Source organism: Chrysochloris asiatica, unplaced genomic scaffold (genome assembly GCF_000296735.1).
Source record: "Chrysochloris asiatica unplaced genomic scaffold, ChrAsi1.0 scaffold00175, whole genome shotgun sequence".
Taxonomy (NCBI): domain Eukaryota; kingdom Metazoa; phylum Chordata; class Mammalia; order Afrosoricida; family Chrysochloridae; genus Chrysochloris; species Chrysochloris asiatica.
Window position 1 is genome coordinate 4,610,218 of NW_006408693.1, and position 23,191 is coordinate 4,633,408.

The window sequence follows — 23,191 nt, forward strand, 5'->3', positions numbered from 1 at the left end:
CCTGATCATTTAAAAAAAAGATTTAGCATATGATCAAGAACCAATGACACTGAATGAAAAAATCCAAGCTGCACTGGAGATAGCGACAAAAAATAGGAATTGATGGAATACGAATAGAAATCTTCCAACAAACTAATGCAGCAAATTTCTAATGCCAAGAAATTTGAAAGAGTTTCCTGGCCATATTAGTGCCCATTGCAAAGAGAGGTAACCCAATGAATTGTGGAAATCATCTAACTATATCATTAATATTACATGCAAGTGAAATTAGAAATTCATGTAGTCAGGTGGCTCTGTATTTTTAATTTTGCATATTCTTAATAAACTTAAGAAATAACTGATATTCAATGTTTCTTGCTCTTGAAGGCTAGAGAGTCTTCTTTTCTGTTGCATCTTTCTATTCTTTTGATTTCATATCACCAAGTCGTATTTCTTCTTTCTGTACTTGTCTGACCTCATCTGGCTGTTTGTCTTATTCTCATCACTTTCGCCCTTACTGAGATCCTTAGTTTGTTAGCATTGACCATGTTGCTAATTACTCTATCCCAGATTTACCTGTTTTCTCAATATTCTATTTTGCCACCAGATTAATCTTTCTTAGATCAAAAATCACATTATTATTTCTTCCTCCCATCAAAGTTGTTCAATGCTTCATATTATCTGCATGTATTCTGAACTTCCATGGAATGCAAGTTCACTTTCCATATATTCATGTCACATATTCCTTCTTACTACTTAACATGGATTTTTAATATTATAACAAGACATTGAAAATTTCAACTGCAATTCCATCCTATATTTATCATGGACTATTTCCCATAATGATCCTTTATTTGTCACCTGATCATTTAATGATCCGTTTCTTTTATAATGTCCATTCCATACACAGTTTCAATGTGTGCTTATTTCTTCCTTTTCATCTTTCTTTATAATTTAGAGTTGTTGGCTAGTCAGTCAACATTTTGTTATTTGGTTCCATTTTTATTACTTAACTGATAAATATGATGTTAAGTGCCTTTGAGTCAGTTCTGACACATGTTGTTGTTGTTGTTGTCAGGTGCCATCGAGTCGGAACTGACTCATAGCGACCCCATGCACAGCAGAACGAATCAATGTCCGATCCTGGGCCAACCTCACTACAGCTGCCACACTTGAGTCCATCAATGATGCCACCTGGCCAATCCATCTCGTTAGGGGTCTTCCCCTTTTTCTCTGATCCTCCACCCTACCCAGCATGACATCCTCCTCCAGCGACTGTTCCCTCTGGACAATATGTGCAAAGTATGAGAGACAAAGTTTAGCCATCCTGGCCTCCTAGGAGCACTCTGGCTGCGCTTCCTCCAAAAGACATCTATTGGTTCTTTTGGCAGTCCATGGCACTTTCAGTATTCTCCTCCAACACCACAATTCAAAGGCATCAATTCTTCTACGATCTTCCTTATTCACTGTCCAGCTTTCACATCCATATGTGGTTATTGAAAACACAACAACATTCTGACTCATAGCCACCCTGTATAGGGTTTCCAAGGGGTAGTTGATGCGCTTGAACTGCTGATCTTGTGGTTCAAATGACTTTGCAGTCCAGTGCATTAACCCACAGTGGTACACCAGGGATATATGCATATATATATATATATATATATATATATATATATATATCCCCTCCCACCCCTGATTTTGATGTGGCATCTCTGCTTGCCTGCCACCTGCTTGCTAAATTGGCCCTTTTATATCTCAAAATTGATTTAAGTTACATCCTAACTGTAGAAGAATTGATGTGTTTGAGTTATGGTTTTGGAGAAGAATATTGAAAGAGCCATACTCCTTAGACATCAGGATGATGAGATTCATCTCTAATATTACAGACATGTAATCAGGATGGGGCAGTGCCTGGAAGGAGATCATGGTTGGTAAAGTGGAGGGTCAGAGACAAAGTGGAAGGCGTCCTAGGAGATGGATTGGCACAGTAGCAGTAGCAATGGATTCAAGCATAACAGCAACTGTGAAGATAGACATAACAACAGATTGATAGTTGGTTCTCTTGTGCATGGATTCACTATGAGTCAGAACAGACTTGATAGAACCTATAACAATGAATCCTAATACTGACTCATTGATAAAACCAAAAAAAAAAAAAACAAACTGAAAAATGGAATTATGAGACAAGGTATTTGTTGTTGTTGTTAAGTGCCTTCAAGTCAGTTCCAACTTATAGCAAACCCTGTATAGGGTTTCTGAGGACCAGCTGGTGGTTTTAAACTGCTGACCTTGTGCTTCACAGTTAAGTGTTGATTCCACAGCGCCACACCAGAAGTCTAAGACTAGGTATAGGACTTATGATTTATAAGACATGATTTTGGGGTATAAAATTCATCCATAACAAGATCATCATAGTAAAATTGTTGCTGAGTCAATTTCAATTCACGGATAAACCAGTTAACATCAAATGCATTGCCATCGAATCAGTTCTGACTCATAACAACCCTGTAGGATTAATTAGAACTGTCCTGTGGAGTTTCTAAGGCTATAAAGCTTTATAGAAGCAAACTGTTACATCTTTTTCCTGTAGACGTTGTTACTGTTAAATGCTGTTGAGTCGGTACTGACTCTGGATTTGAACCAGACACCTTCAGGTTAGCAGTCCAGTGCTTATCCAACAGTATCATTCAATTACTCTAAATTGTTTTAAAATTAGTCTAAAAGGATGGACAACATAAGCATATGGATGAGCAACATACCCTTAAATCTTTTCAGACTATACTTTTCTTATACAGAAAATAATATATTAAGTGTTTACAATCACATTGAGATGTGTGCTTAGAATAAATATAATTTTATTGCCTTCTAGTTGGCCCAGGATTGGTCACTGTTTCGGTGTGTTGTGCATAGGGGTGTTATTAGTCAGTACCGACTCGATGGCACCTAACAACAACAATACTAAGGATTTAATTATAGATATAATTTATTTTCCTATTATCTTCAGCATTACATAGTGATGATTATGCTTAATTATAGTGATGACTATGCATAATATGCTTTATCTTAAGTAAATTCAATATGTTCTCTTCTTTTTTAAAAAAAAAAAATAACAGAACAAGTTTACAATATGGAATTATGTGCTTAAAGAGGTTGAATTATGACAGAAAAGAGCTAGAAAGAAGACGAGAAGCAAGTCAACATGAAATAAAAGGTAATATCTTTCATATAAAATTAATTTCATATGAAAAGTGTTGAGAATTTCCTAAGACAAAAGAAAAATAATGGTTTAAAAAGAGAAATATGCTTAAAAAGAGAAATATCCTAAACTAACATATAGTAGTTAGAGATTACAGTTAGTTTCTTAGTATTGTTGAAAGAAAAAAAAAATACCTGGTTGGATATAAATATATTCAAATCGGGCTGTGAACCACAAGATCAGCAGTTCGAAACTACCAGCGGTTCCGCGGGAGAAAGATGAGGCGTTCTGCTCCCGTAAAGATTTGCAGTCTCGGAAACCCTGTGCAGGGTCGCTATAAGTCGGAACCGACTCCACGGCACTTAACAACAACAACAACATATAGTAGTTAGAGGTTACAATTAGTTACTTAGTATTGTTGAAAGAAAAAAAAAAATACCTGGTTGGATATAAATATATTCAGATTATTTTTAGTAACTATCAGTTGCCATTTGTGTTACTTTTTTTTCTAAAGGAAGATTTTAAGGGAAATGTGACCAAACTTTTAGAAGAGAGATTGTATATAAACTACATGAAAAATATTCATCAGTTAAATTTCTCCCGTTTTCATTACCCAGGAATTGACATGTGAAGCATTTAATTGACATTGATAGATGTCTGTATATGAAAAGTATTAGGGATGAATCTCTGTATTCATTTTCACTTCATTTGAAGCTTACCTTAGATATTTAAAAAGTATCTTCTGCATTTGACCCTCAACAATATTAAAGTTTAGCACTGTTTTAGTCTCAAGATCAGCTATTTAGACGTCTGTATATAGTTTTCTATATATAGTTGTGATAAACAACACAGCAGATACTTGCATTTTTGGAAGTTCTTGGCCAATGACATTAATTCTAGTAGAATTAAAGCATGTTAAGATGGTTAGTTAAAAATATTTTCTATCTACGGCTTATCAGAGAGTAGACAGACGCACAGCAGAATGTTTGTAACATTATGTTTGTAACAAAGTTCATTTGATTTATTACTTAGAAGCAAGAAAGCATTTTTCTATTATAAATTTGAGGTGGGGGTTAGCTTTGTTTGGGGTCCCCAGGTAATTAAAAGTTGTTTTCAATGCATTGTTGTTTAGCTCAAACTTGGGAACAAATGGACCAAAGATTGACCCCAGAAGGAGGGTGCTTGATAAAACAAAACATATTTTAGTACACAAATTGATTCTACCTGTGGGATACCATTTTTTAGTGTTCTTTTTGAAGCATTTATTTCCAATTAGAACTTTACTTGGATTTGTCTCACCATATGGAGTGCTTTCTATACAGAGAGACCAAAGCAGAGCAACCACCCATTTGGCACTATGCTAAATGTTATATTAGTATTTGGCAATAACTGGTTAGTGTGATCCAGAGGAAAAATTGCTGTGATTTTACTATGGTTATATACTAATATGAATAACTCCATATGAGAGGATGCTATCACCTAGATCATAAATAGCTTCTATTTCTCATAACTGACCTAATGACATGTACAGGAATATCTTTTGACTGTTACTAGGGCTCTCTCATTTCTGATGTGTTAATTAACCTTGACTTTAATAAAGACTTTTCTGAAGTGAGGAGGCCATGTGAATATAAAGAGTGTACTAACATTTAATTTGTTGCTAGGAAACAGTCAACACTGATCTTTAGACATTTATTATTTAGGTCAAGATGATCCATACAAAGCTTTAAAGTCAGGTCAAACATGTTACTTGGAAATACATACATATAAAGAAGAACCAGATTTACAAAATGAAGTAAGTGTGTGTCTGCTGTTCATTAGAAGGAAAAGCTTCAAAGTCTAATTTATTTACTTTCTTTTCATAAATGGAACATTATTTTTTTTTATGACTCTTGACTATAGGTATAACAAAGGAATTTGGGGGAATATATGTTTTCAGAAATATGATTACTGCAATGCCTTTGTTTATAAAAAAAAACTTCAATCTTTTCTCTGTTGATAAGAATGCTGTTTATTGGTGAGGATTTTTGTTTTCTTTACATTGAAATGCAATTCATATCGAAGGCTGTGCTCTTTGATCTTCATCAGTAAGTATTTTAAGTCCTCTTCACTTTCAGCAAGCAAGGTTGTATCATCTGCATATCGCAGGTTTTTAATGAGTCTTCCTCCAATCCTGATGCCACATTTTTCTTCATATTACCTAGCTTCTCGGATTATTTGCTTAGCATACAGATTGAATAAGTATGGTGAAAGAGTACAACCCTGTTACACACCTTATTTACTTTTAAACCATTCAGTGTTCCCATGTTCTGTTTGAACAACTGTCTCTTGGTTTATTTACATGTTCCTCATGAACAAAATTAAGTGTTCTGGAATACTTATACTTCACAATATTGTCCGTAGCTTGTCATGATCCACAAAATCAAAAGCTTTTGCATAGTCAGTAAAGCACAGGTAAACATCTTTCTGGCATTCTCTGCTTTCAGACAAAATCCACCTGAAGTCAGCAATGAGATCCCTCATTTCATGTCTTCTTCTGAATCCGGCTTTCACCTTCGGAAGTTCTCTGTAAATGTATGATTGCAGACATTTCTGTATTAACTTTAGTAAAACTTTACTCACATGAGATATATATGATACTGTTTGATGATTTCCCCATTCCATAGGGTCACCTCTCTTTGAAATAGGCATAAATATGAATCTCTTCCAACCAGCTGGCCAGGTAGCTGCCTTCCAAACTTTTCGGCATAGATAAGTAAGTCCCTCCAGTGCCACCTAACTTTGTTAAAATATTTCAATTTGTGTTCCATCAATTCCTGGTGTCTTGTTTTTTGCCAATGCCTTTAATGCACCTTGGACTTCTTCCTTCCATCTCATTGGCTCTTGATCATCTGCTACCTCTTGAAATGGTTGAACATCAACCATTTCCTTTTGGTACAGTGACTCTGTGTATTTCTTCCATCTTCTTTTGACGCTTTCTGCTTCATTTAGTTATTTGTCTGAAGAATCCTTCAATAACACAAGAAAAGGCTTGCATTTTTTTCTTCAGTTCCTCAGCATGAGAAATGCTGAGTTCTTCTCTTTTGGTTTTCTAACTCCAGGTCTCTGCACATTTCATTTTAATATTTGACTTTGTCTTCTCAAGATGGCCTTTGAAATTTTCTGTTCAGCTCTTGTACCTCCTCATTTCTTCCATTTGCTTTATCATCTCTACATTGGAGAGCAAGTTTAAGAGTCTCTTCTGACATCCATTTTGGTCTTTTCCATCTTCTTGTCTTCTTAATGATCTTTTGCTTTCTCCCTGTGTAATGTTCCTGATATCATCCCACAGCTCTTCTGGACTTCAGTTGTTAGTGTCCAATGTATCAAATCTGTTGTTCTAAATACAGGTGGCATATGTTCTCTGAATACAGGTGTGGTATGTTCAAGGTCATACCTTGGTTCTCGGGGACTTTTTTTCATTTTCTTCAGCTTCAGTCTGAATTTGCATATGAGCCATTGATTGTCTGTTCTACAATCTACCCCTGGCCTTGTTTTGGCAGATGATATGGATCTATTCCACCGTCTCTTTCCACATATGTAGTCAATTTGATTTCTGTATATTCCATCTGGTGAGTTCCATGTGTATAGTCATATTTTATGGTGTTTAAAAAAGGTATTTGAAATTAACAAATCATTAGTCTTGCAGAATTCTATCATGTGATCCTCAGCATCATTTCTGTCACCAAGGCCATATTTTCCAACTACTGATCCTTCTTTGTTTCCAACCTTTGCATTCTAACTGCCAGTAACTATCAATACATTTTGATTGCATGTTTGATCAATTTTAGATTGAAGTAGTTGGTAGAATTGTGCTATTTCATCCTCATTGGCTTAAGTGATTGGTGCACAAACTTGAATAACATTGGTATTAACTGGTCTTCCCTATTGTTGTTAAGTGCCGAGTCGGTTCTGACCCATAGCGACCCTGTACAGGGTTTCCGAGGGTGTAAATCCTTACGGGAGTAGAAAGCCTCATCTTTCTCCCGCAGAGCAGCTGGTAGTTTCGAACCGCTGACCTTAAGGTTCGCAGCCCGATTCGTAACCACTACACTACCAGAGCTCCTTTTTATTACCCAATCACAGACAGCATTGTACTTCATGACCAATCTTGATATGTTCTTTTTGCTGATGAATGCGATGCCATTTCTCTTCAATTTGCCATTCCCAGCACAGTAAATCATGTGACTGTCAGATTCAAAATGGCCAACACCAGTCCATTTCAGATCACTAATGCCTAGGGTATCAATGTTTATATGTTTTTTGGACATTATTCATTTTTTGACAATTTCCAATTTTCCTAGATTCATACTTTGTACATTTCATGTTCCAATTATTAATGGATGTTTACAGCTGTTTCTTTTCATTTTGTGTTTTGCCCCATCAGCAAATGAAGGTTCCGAGGGCTTCCATTTGCGTCATCATCATGGCCAACTCTGCTTTGAGGAGGCAGCTCTTCCCCAGTCACATTTTGAGTGCCTTCCAACCTGAGAGGCTCATTTTCCAGCACCATGTCTGACAGTGTTTCACTGCTAATCAGAAGGTTTTTAGTGACTCAATATTTGGAATTAGTCATGTTTCCTTCTTCCAAGTCTGTCTTCATATGGAAACTCATCTGAAATGAAACCTGTCCACTATGGGTGACCCTGCTGGTATTTAAAATACTGGTGGCATATCTTCCAGAATCACAGCAATACACAAGCCACCACAGTAGGACAAACTGACAGATGAGTGGTGGAGATCTATTTACCACAAAGGTTAAAAACAAAAACCTGGATCTATTTACCACAAAGGTTAAAAACAAAAACCTGGATCTATTTACCACAAAGGTTAAAAACAAAAACCTGGACATTTTTGGTTATACTTTATGGAGAATTTCTTTGCTTTTGTTTAAAAAAAAATTGAAATTAACAAAAACAAGTGGGGAACTATTGCTCTCAGATGAAATACCTGCATGACTTTTGAAGTACAAGTATGGATCCATTGAAAAAAATCAAATTACATTCATTGCCAGTTTTATTATGATATCAGCTTCACAGAGATCATTTCTCCCTATGACTCAAATCACCAAGACCTTACAGTTAAGGGCTTGCACTTTAAACCTCTGACACCAGCTGCAAGTTTAGAGTCTGCCAACTAGACTTGGGTTTTCCCACTACTGCTACAGGATGCCAGCCACAGCTTGGATGTCAGCCATCCTTCACAACTGATTTTGCTGATGTTGTTACATGTCATTGAGTCAATGTCAACTTACAGTGATGTGAGGCTTTAAATCTTTGCCAGGAGTGGAAAGCCGCATCTTTCTGCCACAGAGTGGTTGGTGGGACAGGCAACCCTGTGATACACAGTCCAGTGCTTATTGCATGCAACCACCATGTTACTTCTGACCTAACTGGCTACAAATTTTGGGGTTACCTGTACCCCCTTAGTATAACAGCCTTATGGCTTTCTAAGGATCCCCTGCCCCTCCTTATTTCTGATACCCATGACACTCTTGTTTGATAATTTGCTAGAATGACTCATAGAACTCAAAGCATGCAAGATTTACAATTGCAATTTTATTACAGTAAAACTATACAAATGAAGAGATACAGTGCAAGGTCTGGGAAGGTTCCCAATGTAAATGTTTCCTATCTCAAAAAGGAATGCATTACACTTCATGTGTATCGATGTGTTTTAACAACCAGAAAGCCCATGGAAATTCCCCATTCATAATCTTTAATAAGAGTCATGACAGAATGAATCAGTCCATCTCCCCCCAGATCAACTGATACATAGTTTTTGTAATGGCATCTCTGGTCTAGCCTGCCCACACCCGAATCATCTACTTAGCACAAGTTCTTAGCTGTGGTCCGTAGACCTATTGAAAACAAAGGAGTATCGATTATCCAGGTAAATCCAAGGGTTTAGAATTCCTTTTCCATGTTCAAAGACAAAGGCCAAATTAATTACACAATACACATTTAATCCCACAGTGAAGTAACCACACAAGATAAAAAAATTGCTAGCAACAGGACTTGACATTATACTAAACAACTCAAATCCCATTTGTCTCATTCTAATACCTTAATGAGAGACAATCCTGGTAGTATATCCACTGTAGTATATACTTAAGGTCAGTTTAAACAGTAAGGTCAGCAGTTCAAACCCATAGCTGCTCCTCAAAAATTCTATATAGGGTCACTATGAATCAGAAATGATTTGATGACATTTCACAACAACAAGAGATGGTGGAAAAGCTCAATATAATCAGTCAAAACAAGGTCAGGGGCAGTCTGTGGAACCATTAGTTGCTCATATGCAAATTCTGGCTGAAACTGAAGAAAATTAAACCAAGTCTATGAGAACCAAAATATAAACTTGGGCATATCCCACCTGAAATTAGAAATCATCACAAGAACAGATATAATTCATTAAACACTAATGACTGAATATGAGAAGAGTTGTGGGATGACATCAATAATATGATACAGGAAAAAAAGCAAAAGATCATTAAGAAGACCAAAAAAGAAGCAAAAGAACAGAAGGATGTCAGAAGATATGAAAAAATTGTTCTCCAGTGTAGAGCTGCTAAAGTAAATAGAAGAAAAGAAGATGTAAAAGAGTTGAACAGAAAATTTCAAAGGGCAGCTTGAGAAGAGAGAGTCAAGTATTATAATGAAATGTTCCAAGACTTGGAGTTACAAAATCAAAATGGAAGAGCACACTCAGCATTTCTCAAGCTGGAAAAATTGAAGAAAAAAATCAGGCCTAGATATGAAGGGTTCTAAGGGCAAAATATCAAATGATGCAGAAAGCACCAAAAGAAGATGGAAGGAATACACAGTCACTGTAGCAAATTTATATGGCTAATGTTTAACCATTTCAAGAAGTAACATACACTCAAGAGCTAATGGTACTGAAGGAAGAAGTCCAACGTGCTCTGAAGGCACTAACAAAGAACAAGACTTTGCAGGCTGATAGAGTACCAACTGAAATATTTCAGCAAACTGATGCAGCACTGGAGACACTCACTCATCTATATCAAGAAAGTTGGAAAACAGTTAACTGGCCAGCATAATGGATGAGATCCATATTTGTGCCCATTCCATAGAGTAGTTTCCCAATGGAATGCAGACATTGATGGATAATATCATAAACCTCACAAGCAAGTAAACTATTGATAAATATGATTTTTTAAAATGGTTGCAGCAGTACATCAACAAGGAATGGCTGGAGGTTCAAGCCAGATTTAGAAGAGGTTGTGGAATGAGGGATATCATTGCTGACATCAGATGCATCTTGGTTGAAAGCAGAGAATACCAGAAATATGCTTATCTGGGCTATTTTGACTATGCAAAGGTTTTTGACTTTGTGGATCATGACAAGCAGTGGATAACATTATGAAGAATGGATTTTCTAGAGCACTTAATTGTGCATATGAGAAACCTGGACATAGATCAAAAAAGTCATTTGAAAAGAACGAGGGGACACTAAATGATTTAAAATCAGGAAAGGAGTATGTCAGGGTTGTAGTCTTTTACCATACTTATTCAATCTGTGTGCTGAGCAAATAATCTGAGAAGCTGGGTTATGTGAAGAAAAACGTGGCATCAGGATTGGTGGAAGACTCATTAACAATCAGGGATTTGCAGATTATACAACATTGCTTGCTGACAGAGGAGAGGATTTAAAACATTTACTGAGGAAGAAGGTTTTATTTTTACAAAATCACATACCACTACTTAACATTAAAAGAAAAATAACTTGTACCTTGTGAGTGAGTCCTTGATGTTTTTCATCAATATGTGATTAGAAAATAATGAATTTGCATAATATTGCAGGAAGTGTAAATCAAATTGAGTTCTGTAGTACCTTACTGTTCTCTTATATAGCTTCAGGTGAGAAGAGACTTTTCTATTCTATGTAATATTTAAGTAGTGTTTTATTAACACTTCTGATAAAAAACCATATTAAATTCTTATTTTGCTCTGTTTACTGTAGATTTGTGTGTAAGATGCAAATAAAAGATGTCTCCATCTGGTGGTGAAAACATTTTACTTCAAACAGACCATGAAGGGTTTAATAAAATATAGAACTTTGAAACATTGCATGTGTGGAAATACTGTCATTTCAGTGATAACATACACTCTGATAAAGGAAGGCTTTTGTTGAAATAAAAAAGTAGAATAGGTTGGTTATCAAGTGTGGTGTTCGCAAGTAAAACAAAGATGCAGGTGCATTAGGGGACCTATACAGAAATCAGCCTAAACGCTGGCCTGGGCAAATACCTGCGGTTTGTTTCTACTAGTGGTTTTGTTTATTACACAAAACACTGCAACCTAAAATAGTTTATCTTTTCCCAGATGTGCTGGTGTGGAGCAATGACCGGGTCATTCGCTGGATACAAGCAATTGGACTTCGAGATTATGCAAATAATATTCTTGAGAGTGGTGTGCATGGATCGCTTATAGCCCTGGATGAGAACTTTGACTACAGCAGTTTAGCTTTATTATTACAGATTCCAACACAGAACACCCAGGCAAGTCCTTCTGTGCAGAAGTTGCACAGCACCCTACCTAGTTTATATAATGACAATTTAAACTTCTAGGAAAAAATTAAGTTTGCTGAATATTCATCATATTTAATGAGAGTTAGGTCAACCTTTGAAATATATCATTGGGGAAATAATTTCAAGCTGCTGGATTTCTAGTCCAAATAGAATCTTATAAAATTAAAGTGGGAAGGGATTAAGAGGGTGTATGGTCCAACCTCCCACCTGAAAGCCAGATTGCCCAAAACAATTTCCCTGACAGATGGTGTTCAGTCTCTGCATCTCTAAAAAGCAGTCAGTTCTATTTAATGTCTGAATTATACATTGGGTATGGAGTTAGTCCCAAATCTGGGTATTTTTTTGAGTCACCAGAGTTCCAACCCACATCACAGACTCAAGAAATCGGATATCAAGAGATAGTTTATGGTAGTTTTTATTACCTAGAATTCCCCTATATGATGACTACCAGCAAGGTTTGAGAATTAACCTGTATAAACATGATAAGAAATTGGCTATACAACTGCACTTTAAAAAATAATAATAGGCTTAAGGTAACAAAATTACTTCAAAATCCCTGGAAAACAGAAATTTAACGTCAGCTATCACTACCCTTCTAGGAGCTCTGGTAACGCAGTGGTTACAAATTGGGCTGTGAACCGCAAGGTCAGCAGTTGGAAACTACCAGCTGTTCCACGGGAGAAAGATGAGGCTTTCTGCTCCCGTAGCCTCGGAAACCCTGTACAGGGTCGCTATGAGTCGGAACCGACTCCATGGCACATAACAACAATAACAACATTACTACCCCTCAGATAAAATAATCTTATTTAGTATATAAAGCTAGAATTTTCAGTGACTTGTAAATATTGAAGAATGAAAATTTAATTCCATATAAGTAATGCAGGGTTTGCAATGCATTTTCAGATAAATATAGTCTACAAGGTTTGTTTCAATTAAATTATGACAACTATAATTTTATATCAACAGGCAAGACAGATTCTTGAAAGAGAATACAATAACCTCTTGGCCCTGGGAACTGAACGGCGACTGGATGAAGTAAGTCCTTACATAGTACTGAGTATATGAAGCATCATAGAATATCCTGCTTTAGGGTGAAATACTTGGAAATTAGCCAGATGCTCGGCTAGAATCTAGTGTTATGTTACCTAGTATTGTTCTTCAATGTTAATTTATACTATGCATTTGATTTTGGGGAAAACAAACAAACAAACATTGAATTCTCATATTATGTGGATGTTGTTGTCAAGTACCATTGAGTCAGTTCTGACTTATAGAGCCCCTGTATAGGGTTTCTGCCAAGTAGCTAGTGAGCTTGAACTGCCAACGTTGTTGTTCAACCCAACCTTGCAATTCAGCACATTAACCCACAGGGCCACACCAGGACATGATATATGGTGGTGGTGGCTTTGTGCTGTGGAATCAGTTCCTACTCATAGGCTGTAAATCTTTATGGGAGCAGAAAGCCTCATCTTTCTCCCGTGGAACCTCTGGTAGTTTAAAACTGCTGACCTTGAGGTTAACAGTCTGACTCTTGCATATACAGATATATGCATGGATATATATATATAATTAGGGGAATGCTATGGCTCTATACCATAAGCATTGAACTGCAAACCAAAAGGTCCGCAGTTCAAGCCTGCCAGCTGCACCACGAAGGAAAGATGAGACTTTCTGCTTCCACAGAGATTTAAAGTCACTATGATTTGCAGTCACTATGAGTCACTGAGAGTCAGAAGTAATTTGACACATTTAACAACAACAGCGGATATATATATAAACTTCAGCATATGGCAACATTAAAGAATAGTTTTAAAAGAGTCTTTTAACATGGTCTGTGATTACAAAATTATGTTGAAATCACTTTTTAAAAATTATAAAAAATGATATTGATTGATTCTGCTTTTTAATAAGGAATGTGCTCATTTCTTAAAGTCAGAATATATTCATAGGGAGATTTTAGATATTGAAGTGAAGCAAAAATTTACTTTCAATAAACATTAAGCTTTTCATTAATTTTGATATCACATTTTTCTTAAAAATAAATGAATTACATTTTAACAATTACAGTACTTGAAAACTATACTGAGTGCATGTTTAGCCGTTTTAAGACTGATTCTTAAATTCTGCTTAGAATTTTTTTCTGGAACCATATGTTTTCCATAATGAAAGGCATTTTGAGTGATATGAAAAAAAATTCTTTTGGAGGTAATATGAATTGCAATACAATTCCTTTTAAGTGCTGTTAAGCCAGTTCCAACTCTTGGAGATTTATATAGGGTTTCTGAAGCTGTAACTATTTTATGGGAGCAGAAAGCCTCGTCTTTCTCCTGCATAGTAGCTGGTGGGTCCTAACCACTGACCTTGTGGTTCATAGCCAGTGCTTATCCTTTAGAGTTCCCATGATACAAGTATAGCTCTCTGTAGTTGTTATTGTGTTAAATGCTGTCAAGTCAGTTCCCACTCATAGCGACCCTGTATAGGGTTTCTAAGTAGCAGCTGGTGAGTTTGAACTGTAGACCTTGTGGTTCAAATAGACCTTGGACCACACCAGAACTCTTTCTAGGTGATGTTTATGAGCTGTGGGTCATTTGTTCAGATTCAGATGTCAGCATGCACTAAAAATGGGATACAGGCTTTCCATTAAACTCAGAAGCAGAAAATATAGGTGGGCTCTATGTGTCACAATGGTCACAAAAGTGTTAAATTAATTGGAAAGTAATAAAAGTAAGTTGCCTACTGAGATGAGTTCATAGAGAGGATATCATCTAATCCTGTAAATTCATCATCCCTTTACAAATCCTTCTGACTTTTTTTCCAAAATATCTCTCAAAGGAAGAAATAATGACGTTGGAATGTGAAGTGGAAAAAACAGAAATGCGTAAACTGTATTGCCAAGAAAAGTTGTTCTTGGCTTTAAGAGAAATAAATTGAAATAGTTTTATAAATAAACCCAGCATATCCTAAAATTAGGCAATAATTTCACATTCAACCAGGCAGGAAAGATATCTTATTACAATAAAACCCAAGCTGTCTTTTGTGGAGATCAAAGACAGATAAGGTCTATCATCCTGACCTAAGATATCTTTCTATAACTTTATACTGCTTCCTGTAGGGTAATGACTAATGTTTTTTAAATCCAGTTGACATTTCACCACTATTAGTTTCTAATAAACTATTTGATGATATATTTAATCCTTATTCCAAGTTGTTGATTCAAAAATAGTCTTATAAAATCATTGTTGTTGTTGCTAAGTGCTGTGGAGTCAATTCCAACCCATAGCAACCCTATATAGGGTTTCGGAGAAGTGGCTGGTTAGTTTGAACCTTGCAGTTCAAACTGACCTTGTGGTTGAATGCTTATGCTTAAATACGTTATTCTCCTTACTTGAAAGCTGCAAAAAGGATTTTAATCAAAAAGACTAAAAATTAGTCATACTACTACATTCTAGAAGCCCTGATTGACCTGCAGTTGTCCTGTTAGAAATACTAGCCTATGCAGATTATAGTGTTGCTTCCCAATAGTACTGGACACGCAGAAAAGTAATTCGGTGAATTAAAGTCTATGTGACAGTCTTTACAGAGTGCTATATCATGTTCCTGTTTTAAAAGCCACAGTACATAATTTTAACCTTCCAAACTGTGTCATCTTTTTTGTCCTTAGTTATTGTTTGTTAGATTGTGTTTGTTTTGTTTCAGTGTGAGCAACTAGAGCCAAACATACCTGGAACTAGAATGTTCTTGCTACTGGGGTTATGCTAAACTCATTTAGATTCCACATACTCAAATAATGTGAGCAGTGACGTGCTTCTGTGAACTTTAAATACAAGTAAAAGGGTATCTTTTAAATCCACCTAATTGAATCTTTTCTCTCAATGATGTTGCTTTTATTTCCTGTTAACTTTCTACACGTTGTGTGGTTGAAAGAATAGAAATAAACATTCATGAGTCAAACTCTCAACTTACTTGTTTTTGAGTCCTAAAAAACACCCTATCTACAGTGTAATGTGGCATTTGGTAGAACTAAAGAATATTCATTTTTATGTAATAATTTCCCCAAGAATCACGAAGTAAGAGAAACCTCACAAGCAAAATTCTGTTTCTTTTCTATATTTATGTATATTTGGAGGTTAATTCTTGTTGTTAGGTCCAATCAAAGCAGTTCTAACTCATAGATACCTTATGTACAACAGAATGAAACATGACAGTGAAACAACAGCAACATCGTCCTCCCAAGATTTGCGCTTTCTGAATCCACTGCTGCAGCCACCGTACCAATCTATCTCATTGAATGGTCTTTCCCTTTTTCACTGATTTAACCAAGAAGAAACCTTCTCCAGGGACTGGCCTTTCTTGAAAACACTTCCAGATTAACAAGAAGTTTTACTGTACTTGCTTCTACGGAGCAATCTGGATGTACTTCTTCCAAGACAGATTTGTTTGCTCTTCTGGCGGACCATGGGATATTTGATATTCTTTCCCTACTATAATTCAAAGACTTCACTTCTTCTTTGATGTTCCATATTCATTGCTAAGCTCCCACATGAATGTGTTGCTGTTGTTGTTGTTGTTAGGTGTCATCGAGTCAGTACTGACTCATAGAGACCCTATACACAACAAAACAAAACACTGGCTGGTCCTGCATCAACCTCACAATCCTTGCTACGCTGCTGCCGCTGTGCCAATCCAAGTCGTTGAGGGTCTTCCTCTTTTTCTCCAACCCTCCACTTTACCAAACCTGATATTCTATTCCAGGGAGTAGTCCCTCCTGATAATATGTCTGCAGTATGAGCTACAAAACCTGGCAACCCAGGGATAATTATGGTTGTACTTCTCCCCACACAGATATGTTTGTTCTTTTGACAGTCCATGGTACTTCTAATATTCTCCACCAACGACATAAACCAAATGCATAAATTCTTATGCGGTCTTCCCTATTCATTGTCAAACTTTCACATGCACATGAGGCTATGGAAAAATCTATGGGTTGGGTCTGATGCACCTTAGTCCTCAAACTGACAGCTTTGCTCTTCAACACATTAAAGAGGTCTAGTGCAGCAGATTTGCCTAATGCAATACTTCATTTGATTTCTTGACTGCTGCTTCTGTAAGTGTTGATGGCCAATGTGATCAAAAGGAAGTCTTTGACAAATTCAATCTTTTCTCCATTTATATGGAAGTTATTTATTGGTTCAATGGTGAGGATTTTTGTTTTCTTTAAATTGTGATGCAACCCATACTGAAGGCTGTGGTCTTTGATATTTACTAGTAAATATTTTAAGTCCTCTTCACTTTCAGCAAGTAAGGTTGTATCATCTACATTTTGCAGAATCATTTCATGTGCATGCTTAATGTTGCCATCAGTCATGGGCGTGGACAGATATCTTAATATAGCTTGTGTGCAGATAGATTTTACCCACCCTCGTAGATAGATAAATAAGCACATATGTATATATGCATGTATATATTGTTGCTGTTGTTAGGTGCCATCGAGTTGGTACTGACTCATTGTGACCCTATACACAGCAGGACGAAACACTGCCTGATCCTGGGACAACATCACTACTGTTGCCACGCTTGAGTCCGTCAATGTTACCACTTGGCCAATCCATCTCGTTGGGGGTCTTCCTCTTTTACTCTGACCCTCCACCTTACCAAACATGATACCAAACTGGTCCCTGCTGACAATATGTTCCAAGTATGAAAGACAAAGTTTGGCCATCTTGGCCTCCCAGGAGCACTCTGGTTGTATTTCTTCCAAAACGGATCTATTGGTTCTTTTGGCAGCCCATGGTACTTTCAATATTCTCCTCCAACACCATAACTCAAAAGCCATCAATTTTTCTACAGCCTTCCTTATTCACTGTCCAGCTTTTGCATGCATATGAGGTTATTGAAAATACCACGGCTTGGGTCATAGCCCACTCTTATTTCCGTACTCTGTGTCTCTGTCCCCATGTCTACACAGAGAACACTGTTCCACTGTTGTGCATATTACCACTATTTACCTCTCCTATTTAGACCTTGTGTACTTTTCTGTGTCTTCACCTATCTTCATCATTCTTTAGCCAATTTCCCTCATCTTTCATATTGTCCTCCCCCTTCTTGTATATTGCCCTCCTAATCACCTGAGTTAATATGTGTCTATCTCTAGCTAGTGAATTACTCTACCTTCCCTCTTGCCCATGGTAACCATCAAAGAATGTTTTTTTAGTATGAAATCCTTTTCTTTAGTTTTTCCAATGCTTATACAATATTTGCCCTTTTGTAATTGACTTATTTCATTCAGCATAATGTCCTCCAGGATCATCCATGTTATGAGGTGTTTCTTTTAGTATCTTGCATAGTATTCCATTATATGTATGCATCAAACTTTGTTTATCCATTCTTCGATTGATGGGCCTGTAGGCTGTCTCCATCTTTTTGCTATTGTGAATATTACTCCAATAAACATCAGCGTGTATATATCTACTAATGTCTTGACTTTTGTTTCTTGTGGATATGTGCCAAGTAGCAAGATTGCTCGGTTATATGGTATTTATAGTTCCAACTACCTGAGGAAGTGCCATACATTTTTCTGGAATGATTGCACCCTTTTATAGTCCCACCAGCAATGTAGGAGGGTCCCAGTCTCTCTATCCACACCCTTACCTGCATTTGTTGTTTTCTTTTTTTTTATTTTGCTGCTAATGTTGGTGTGAGATGATATCTCATTGTTGTTTTGATTTGCAGCTCTCTAATGGCTAATGATCATGAACATTTCTTCATATGTTTGTTGGCTGCTTGAATGTCTTCTTTGGTGAAGTGTTTATTCATGTCCTGTGCCCATTTTTTAATTGTATTGTTTGTCTTTTTCTTGTAGAGGTGTTGTAATTTTCTATCAATATTAGGATTAGTTCCTTGTTGAGAAATCATTGCAAAACTTTTTGTTTGTTTTTTTCCCACATTGGCTCCCTTTTTTTTCTTTTGGTGAAATCTTTTGATGTTTCTAATTTTCAGGAGGTTCCAGTCATCTATTTTGTCTCCTACCGTTTATGTGTTTTTAGTAATATTTGATTGTGTATTAATGCCATGTATTAGAGCTCTTAACTTGGTTCCGGTTTTTTGATTGATGATCTTTATAATTCAAGGTGTTTAATTCACTTGTTTATTTTTGTATATGGTGTGAGATATGGGTGTTGTTTCATTCTTCTGTAAATGAATTTCCAATTTTGCCAGAACCATTTATTGTAGAGACTATCTCTTCCCTATTTAATGTGCTTTGACCCTTTGTCAAAGATCAGTTGACTGTATGTGGATAAATTTACTTCTGGATTCTCAAATCTATTCAGATGGTCTATGTATCTTTTATCTTACCAATGCTAGGCTATTTTGAACACTGTGGCTATGTAGTGAATTCCGAGATCAGGAAATGTGAGGCCTCCAACTTCATTCTTCATCTCCAGCAGTGTTTTGCTTTCCTTTCCATATAAAATCCTTGATCAATTTTAGGATTGAGTTATATCCATAGATTGCTTTGGGTGATGTTGATATTTTCACAATGTTTAGTGTTCCTGTCCATGAACATGGTATATTCTTACATTTTTGTCTTCTTTTGGTGTCTTGTAGTAGTGTTTTGTAGTTTCCTTTGTGTAGGTCTTTTGTCTCTCAAGTTAGACTTTTTCCTAAGCATTTCATCTCTTCGGACGCTACTATAAATAGTATTGTTTTCCTAATTTCCTTTTTAGAGCTGTCTTTATTAGTTTATAAGAATTCAACTAATTTTTGTATATTAATTTTATACCCTGCCACTTTTCTGAACTTTTCAATGAGTTCCAATAATGTTCTTGTTGAGCATTTGGGATTTTCTATGTCTAGGATTTTTACTACTTCTCTGTCAATTTGAATGCTTTTAATTTCCCTTTCTTGCCAAAGGCATGCTCCGGCTATGACTTACAACAAAATATTGAATAAGAATGGTGAAAAGGCGGACAATTTTCTGTTTCTGTTCACCATGTGAATGCTTTCATTTTCTCTCCATTGAGGGTAATATTGATTGTTAGTTTTGTATCTATGACCTTGATTATGTTGAAGACTTTCCTTTCATTTCCTACTTTGTTGAGTGCTTTTTTGTTTTGTTTTGTTTTTCTTTTACTCAGAAATATATGTTTGATTTTGTCAAATGCATTTTTCTGTATCAATCAATATGATCACATGGTTCATTTCCTTTGTTTCATTTGTATGGTGTATTGCATTGATTTGTTTTCTAATATTGAACCATTCTTGCGTGGCTAGCATGAATCACACTTGGTCGTGATGTATTATTTTTTAATATGTTTTTGAATTCTATTGTCTAGAAAGTTATTGAGAATTTTTACATCCATGATCATGAGGGATGTTGGTCTATAATTTTTTCTTTTATGGATGCCTTTGCCTGGATTTGGTATGAAGGTTATGCTCACTTCATAAAATGAACTCAGGAGTTTTCCATCATTTTCTATGTTCTCAAACAGTTGGAATAAAACTGGTGTCAGGTCTTCTTTGGAAATTTGGTAGGATTTACCAGTATAGCCATCTAGGTTTGGACATTTTTTGTTGTTGGGAGTTTTCTCTTCTTTCATTATAGATCTGCTCAAGTTTTCTACTTCACTCTGTTAGTTTAGGTCAGTCTTTTTTATTTTTTTTTTAATGTATCCATTTGTTGCAGGTTTTCTAATGTGTTGGTGTAAATTATTCATAGTATTCTGTTATTATCCTTTTATTTCCATTAATTCTGTTGTGTTGTTACCAATATAGTTTCTTTATGCTTGTTATTTGCATCTTTTCCTTTTTTCCTTTAGTTAGATTTGCCACTGTTCTAATCCTGTCAAAGAAACAACTTTTTGTCTTGCTGATTCTTTCTACTGTTTTTCTGTTTTCTAATACATTTATTTCTGCTCTAATCTTTATTATTTATTTTCTTCTGGTGACTGTAGGATTTCTTTGCTGGTCGTTTTCCAATTGTTGGAGATCTTGTGTTAATGTATTGATTTGGGTTCTTACTTCTTTTTGGATATTAGCATTTATTGCTATAAATTGCCCTGTAAGCACTGCTTTTGCTGTATTTTTGGTATGATATATTCTTGTTCTCATTGAGTCAAGAAAAAATGTTACTTTTTTTTTTTTTTTTGTCCTATTACCCAGTAGCTTTTAATGAGGGTGTTATAATGTACTTGATTTTGTTTCCTTGATTTTCCTATTATTGATTTATAATTTTATAACATTGTGATCTCAAAAGATGGTTTGTAGTATTCTGATGTTTCAAAATATATTGAGGCTTACTTTGTGACCTAACATATGGTCTATTCTGGATAATGTTTCATGTACATTGGAAAAGAATGTATATTGTGCTGTTGTTGGATTGAGTGCACTGTATAAATTTATGAGGTAATGTTGTGTTTAGTTCTTCTGTGTCTTTGCTATGTTTCTTTCTAGTTGTTTTGTCCTATGTTGAAACTGGTGTATCAAAATCTCCTACTATTATTGTAGAGTTGTCTGTTTCTTTCTTCAGTTCTATTAGAGTTTGCCTTAGGAATTTTGAGACTGTTTCATTGGGAGCACAGATATTTATTATGATTGTGTCCATTTGTCCAACTGACCCTTAAATCATGAGATAATGTCCTTCTTTGTCTATTATGCTGTTTTTTTGTCATTTGAAATTCTTGATGACTTCAATTTTTTCCCTATTTATTATATGGTTTATTGCTCCAATTATGAGGGTTTTGTTTTCTTTATGGTGAGATGTACTCCATAGCAGAAGTTATATTCTTTGACATTCATCAGTAAGTGCTTCTAGGGAAACAAGATAGTGTCTTCTGAATATCAAAGGTTTTTAATGAGCCTTTCCCCAATATATATGCCATATTCTCCTTCAAATAATCCAGTTTCTCAGATTATTTGCTCAGTTTGCAGATTGAAGGGTAAAACTCTGATTTGTTTGTGAATTGAGTGAAGGTTTACAAACAAGATCATCAGTTTTATATTTAACAAATCGTACACTTTGTATCATCTCAGTGATTGCAGTCCACTTCATGCATAAACAGTTATCCCACTGCTTCTCTGTGATTCCTATTTACATTCCACCCACTTTTCTATTCCTACTTAACTCTCTTCTTAGTTAATGTTGCCCTTTTGATTTTGAATGATTGACCATTCCATGGTGACCACACTTTACTTTTATTGCCTCCCATCTATACCAATCTACTGCTTGACTTAAAATTGGGCCACAAAGGTGAGTTCCTAACCAGATCTGAAGGGTAGTTGAGAGCTGTAGTCTCAGAGTTTTCTCCAGTCTCTCTCTGGCCAGTAAGTATGGTGTCTTTTATGTTGCTAGTTTTTTGTTGTTGTTGTTGTTTTTTAATAATTTTGAATTTTGTTCCACATTTTCTCTACTCCATCTGAGACCTAATGTGATCCTTTTCAGAGAAGTTAGTAGTGGTAGCCAGGCTCCATCTAGTTCTTCTGGTTTCAGAGTTGTGGAGACTGATGTTGACATATTCCATTAGTCTATTAGACTAATTTATTTCAAGAATCTTCAATTCTCACCACTTGTCTTTCTTCCACACCTGGAGAGACCAATAGTTGCACCTTTAAGAGCTTGTGTGTGTGTGTGTGTTACATGTATTAAGTGCCATTGAGTTGGTTCCAATTCATACTGACCCTGCATAGGGTTTCTCAGGAGCTGCTGGTGAGTTTGGAACGTTGACTTTTTGGTTCAAACTGAACTTGTAGTGCAGTGATTTAGCCCACTGAACCACAGCAGGACTCTTAATGGCTCTTAATGAGCTTTTTAAGATGCCAGATGCTACGCACTAAAGTAAGATGTACATCATTGCCTTTGTAAATTATGTTATGCCATTTGACCATGATGTTCCTGAGACCACAGTCTTGAGCCCCCAGGCCCACTGCCTTAAGATGTTTGATAATACTTAAGAAGTTTGCATAATTTTCCTGCTGTATGACAAGCTATAGACAAAATTGCAAAGTATGAGTATTCCAAAACACTTAATTGTGCCCATGAGGAATTTGTACTGGGACCAAGAGGCAGTTGTTCAAACAGAACGTGGGATTAATTAATGGTTTAAAATTTAAAAAGGTGTGCAACAAGGTTGTATTCTTTCACCATACTTATTCAACCTGTATTCTGAGCAAATCATCTGAGAAGCTGGGTTTTATGAAGAAAAACGAGACATCAGGATTGGAGCAAGTCTCATTAACAACCTGCAATATGTAAATGATACAACCTTGCTTGCTGAACGTGAAGAGGACTTAAAATACTTACTGATGAAGATCAAAGACCACAGGATTTGGTATGGATTACATCTCAATGTAAAGAAAACAAAAATTCTCACCACTGAAGCAATAAACAACATTCTTATCAAAAGAGAAAAGATTGAAGTTGTCAAGGACTT

The 23,191-nt window shown here is 35.9% G+C and overlaps 1 protein-coding gene across 9 annotated transcripts in view; it reads left to right on the plus strand.

The window, feature by feature from the left end:
• The window catches only part of PPFIA2 (protein tyrosine phosphatase, receptor type, f polypeptide (PTPRF), interacting protein (liprin), alpha 2), a 749,227-nt gene that overhangs the window by 707,260 nt on the left and 18,776 nt on the right, over positions 1 to 23,191 (plus strand). For all 9 annotated transcript variants that reach the window (XM_006871823.1, XM_006871825.1, XM_006871827.1 and 6 more), the window contains 3 exons: positions 3,093 to 3,190; positions 11,560 to 11,735; positions 12,732 to 12,800. In XM_006871823.1, coding sequence (XP_006871885.1) covers positions 3,093 to 3,190; positions 11,560 to 11,735; positions 12,732 to 12,800 — 343 coding nt within the window. The remainder of the gene's footprint in view (positions 1 to 3,092; positions 3,191 to 11,559; positions 11,736 to 12,731; positions 12,801 to 23,191) is intronic.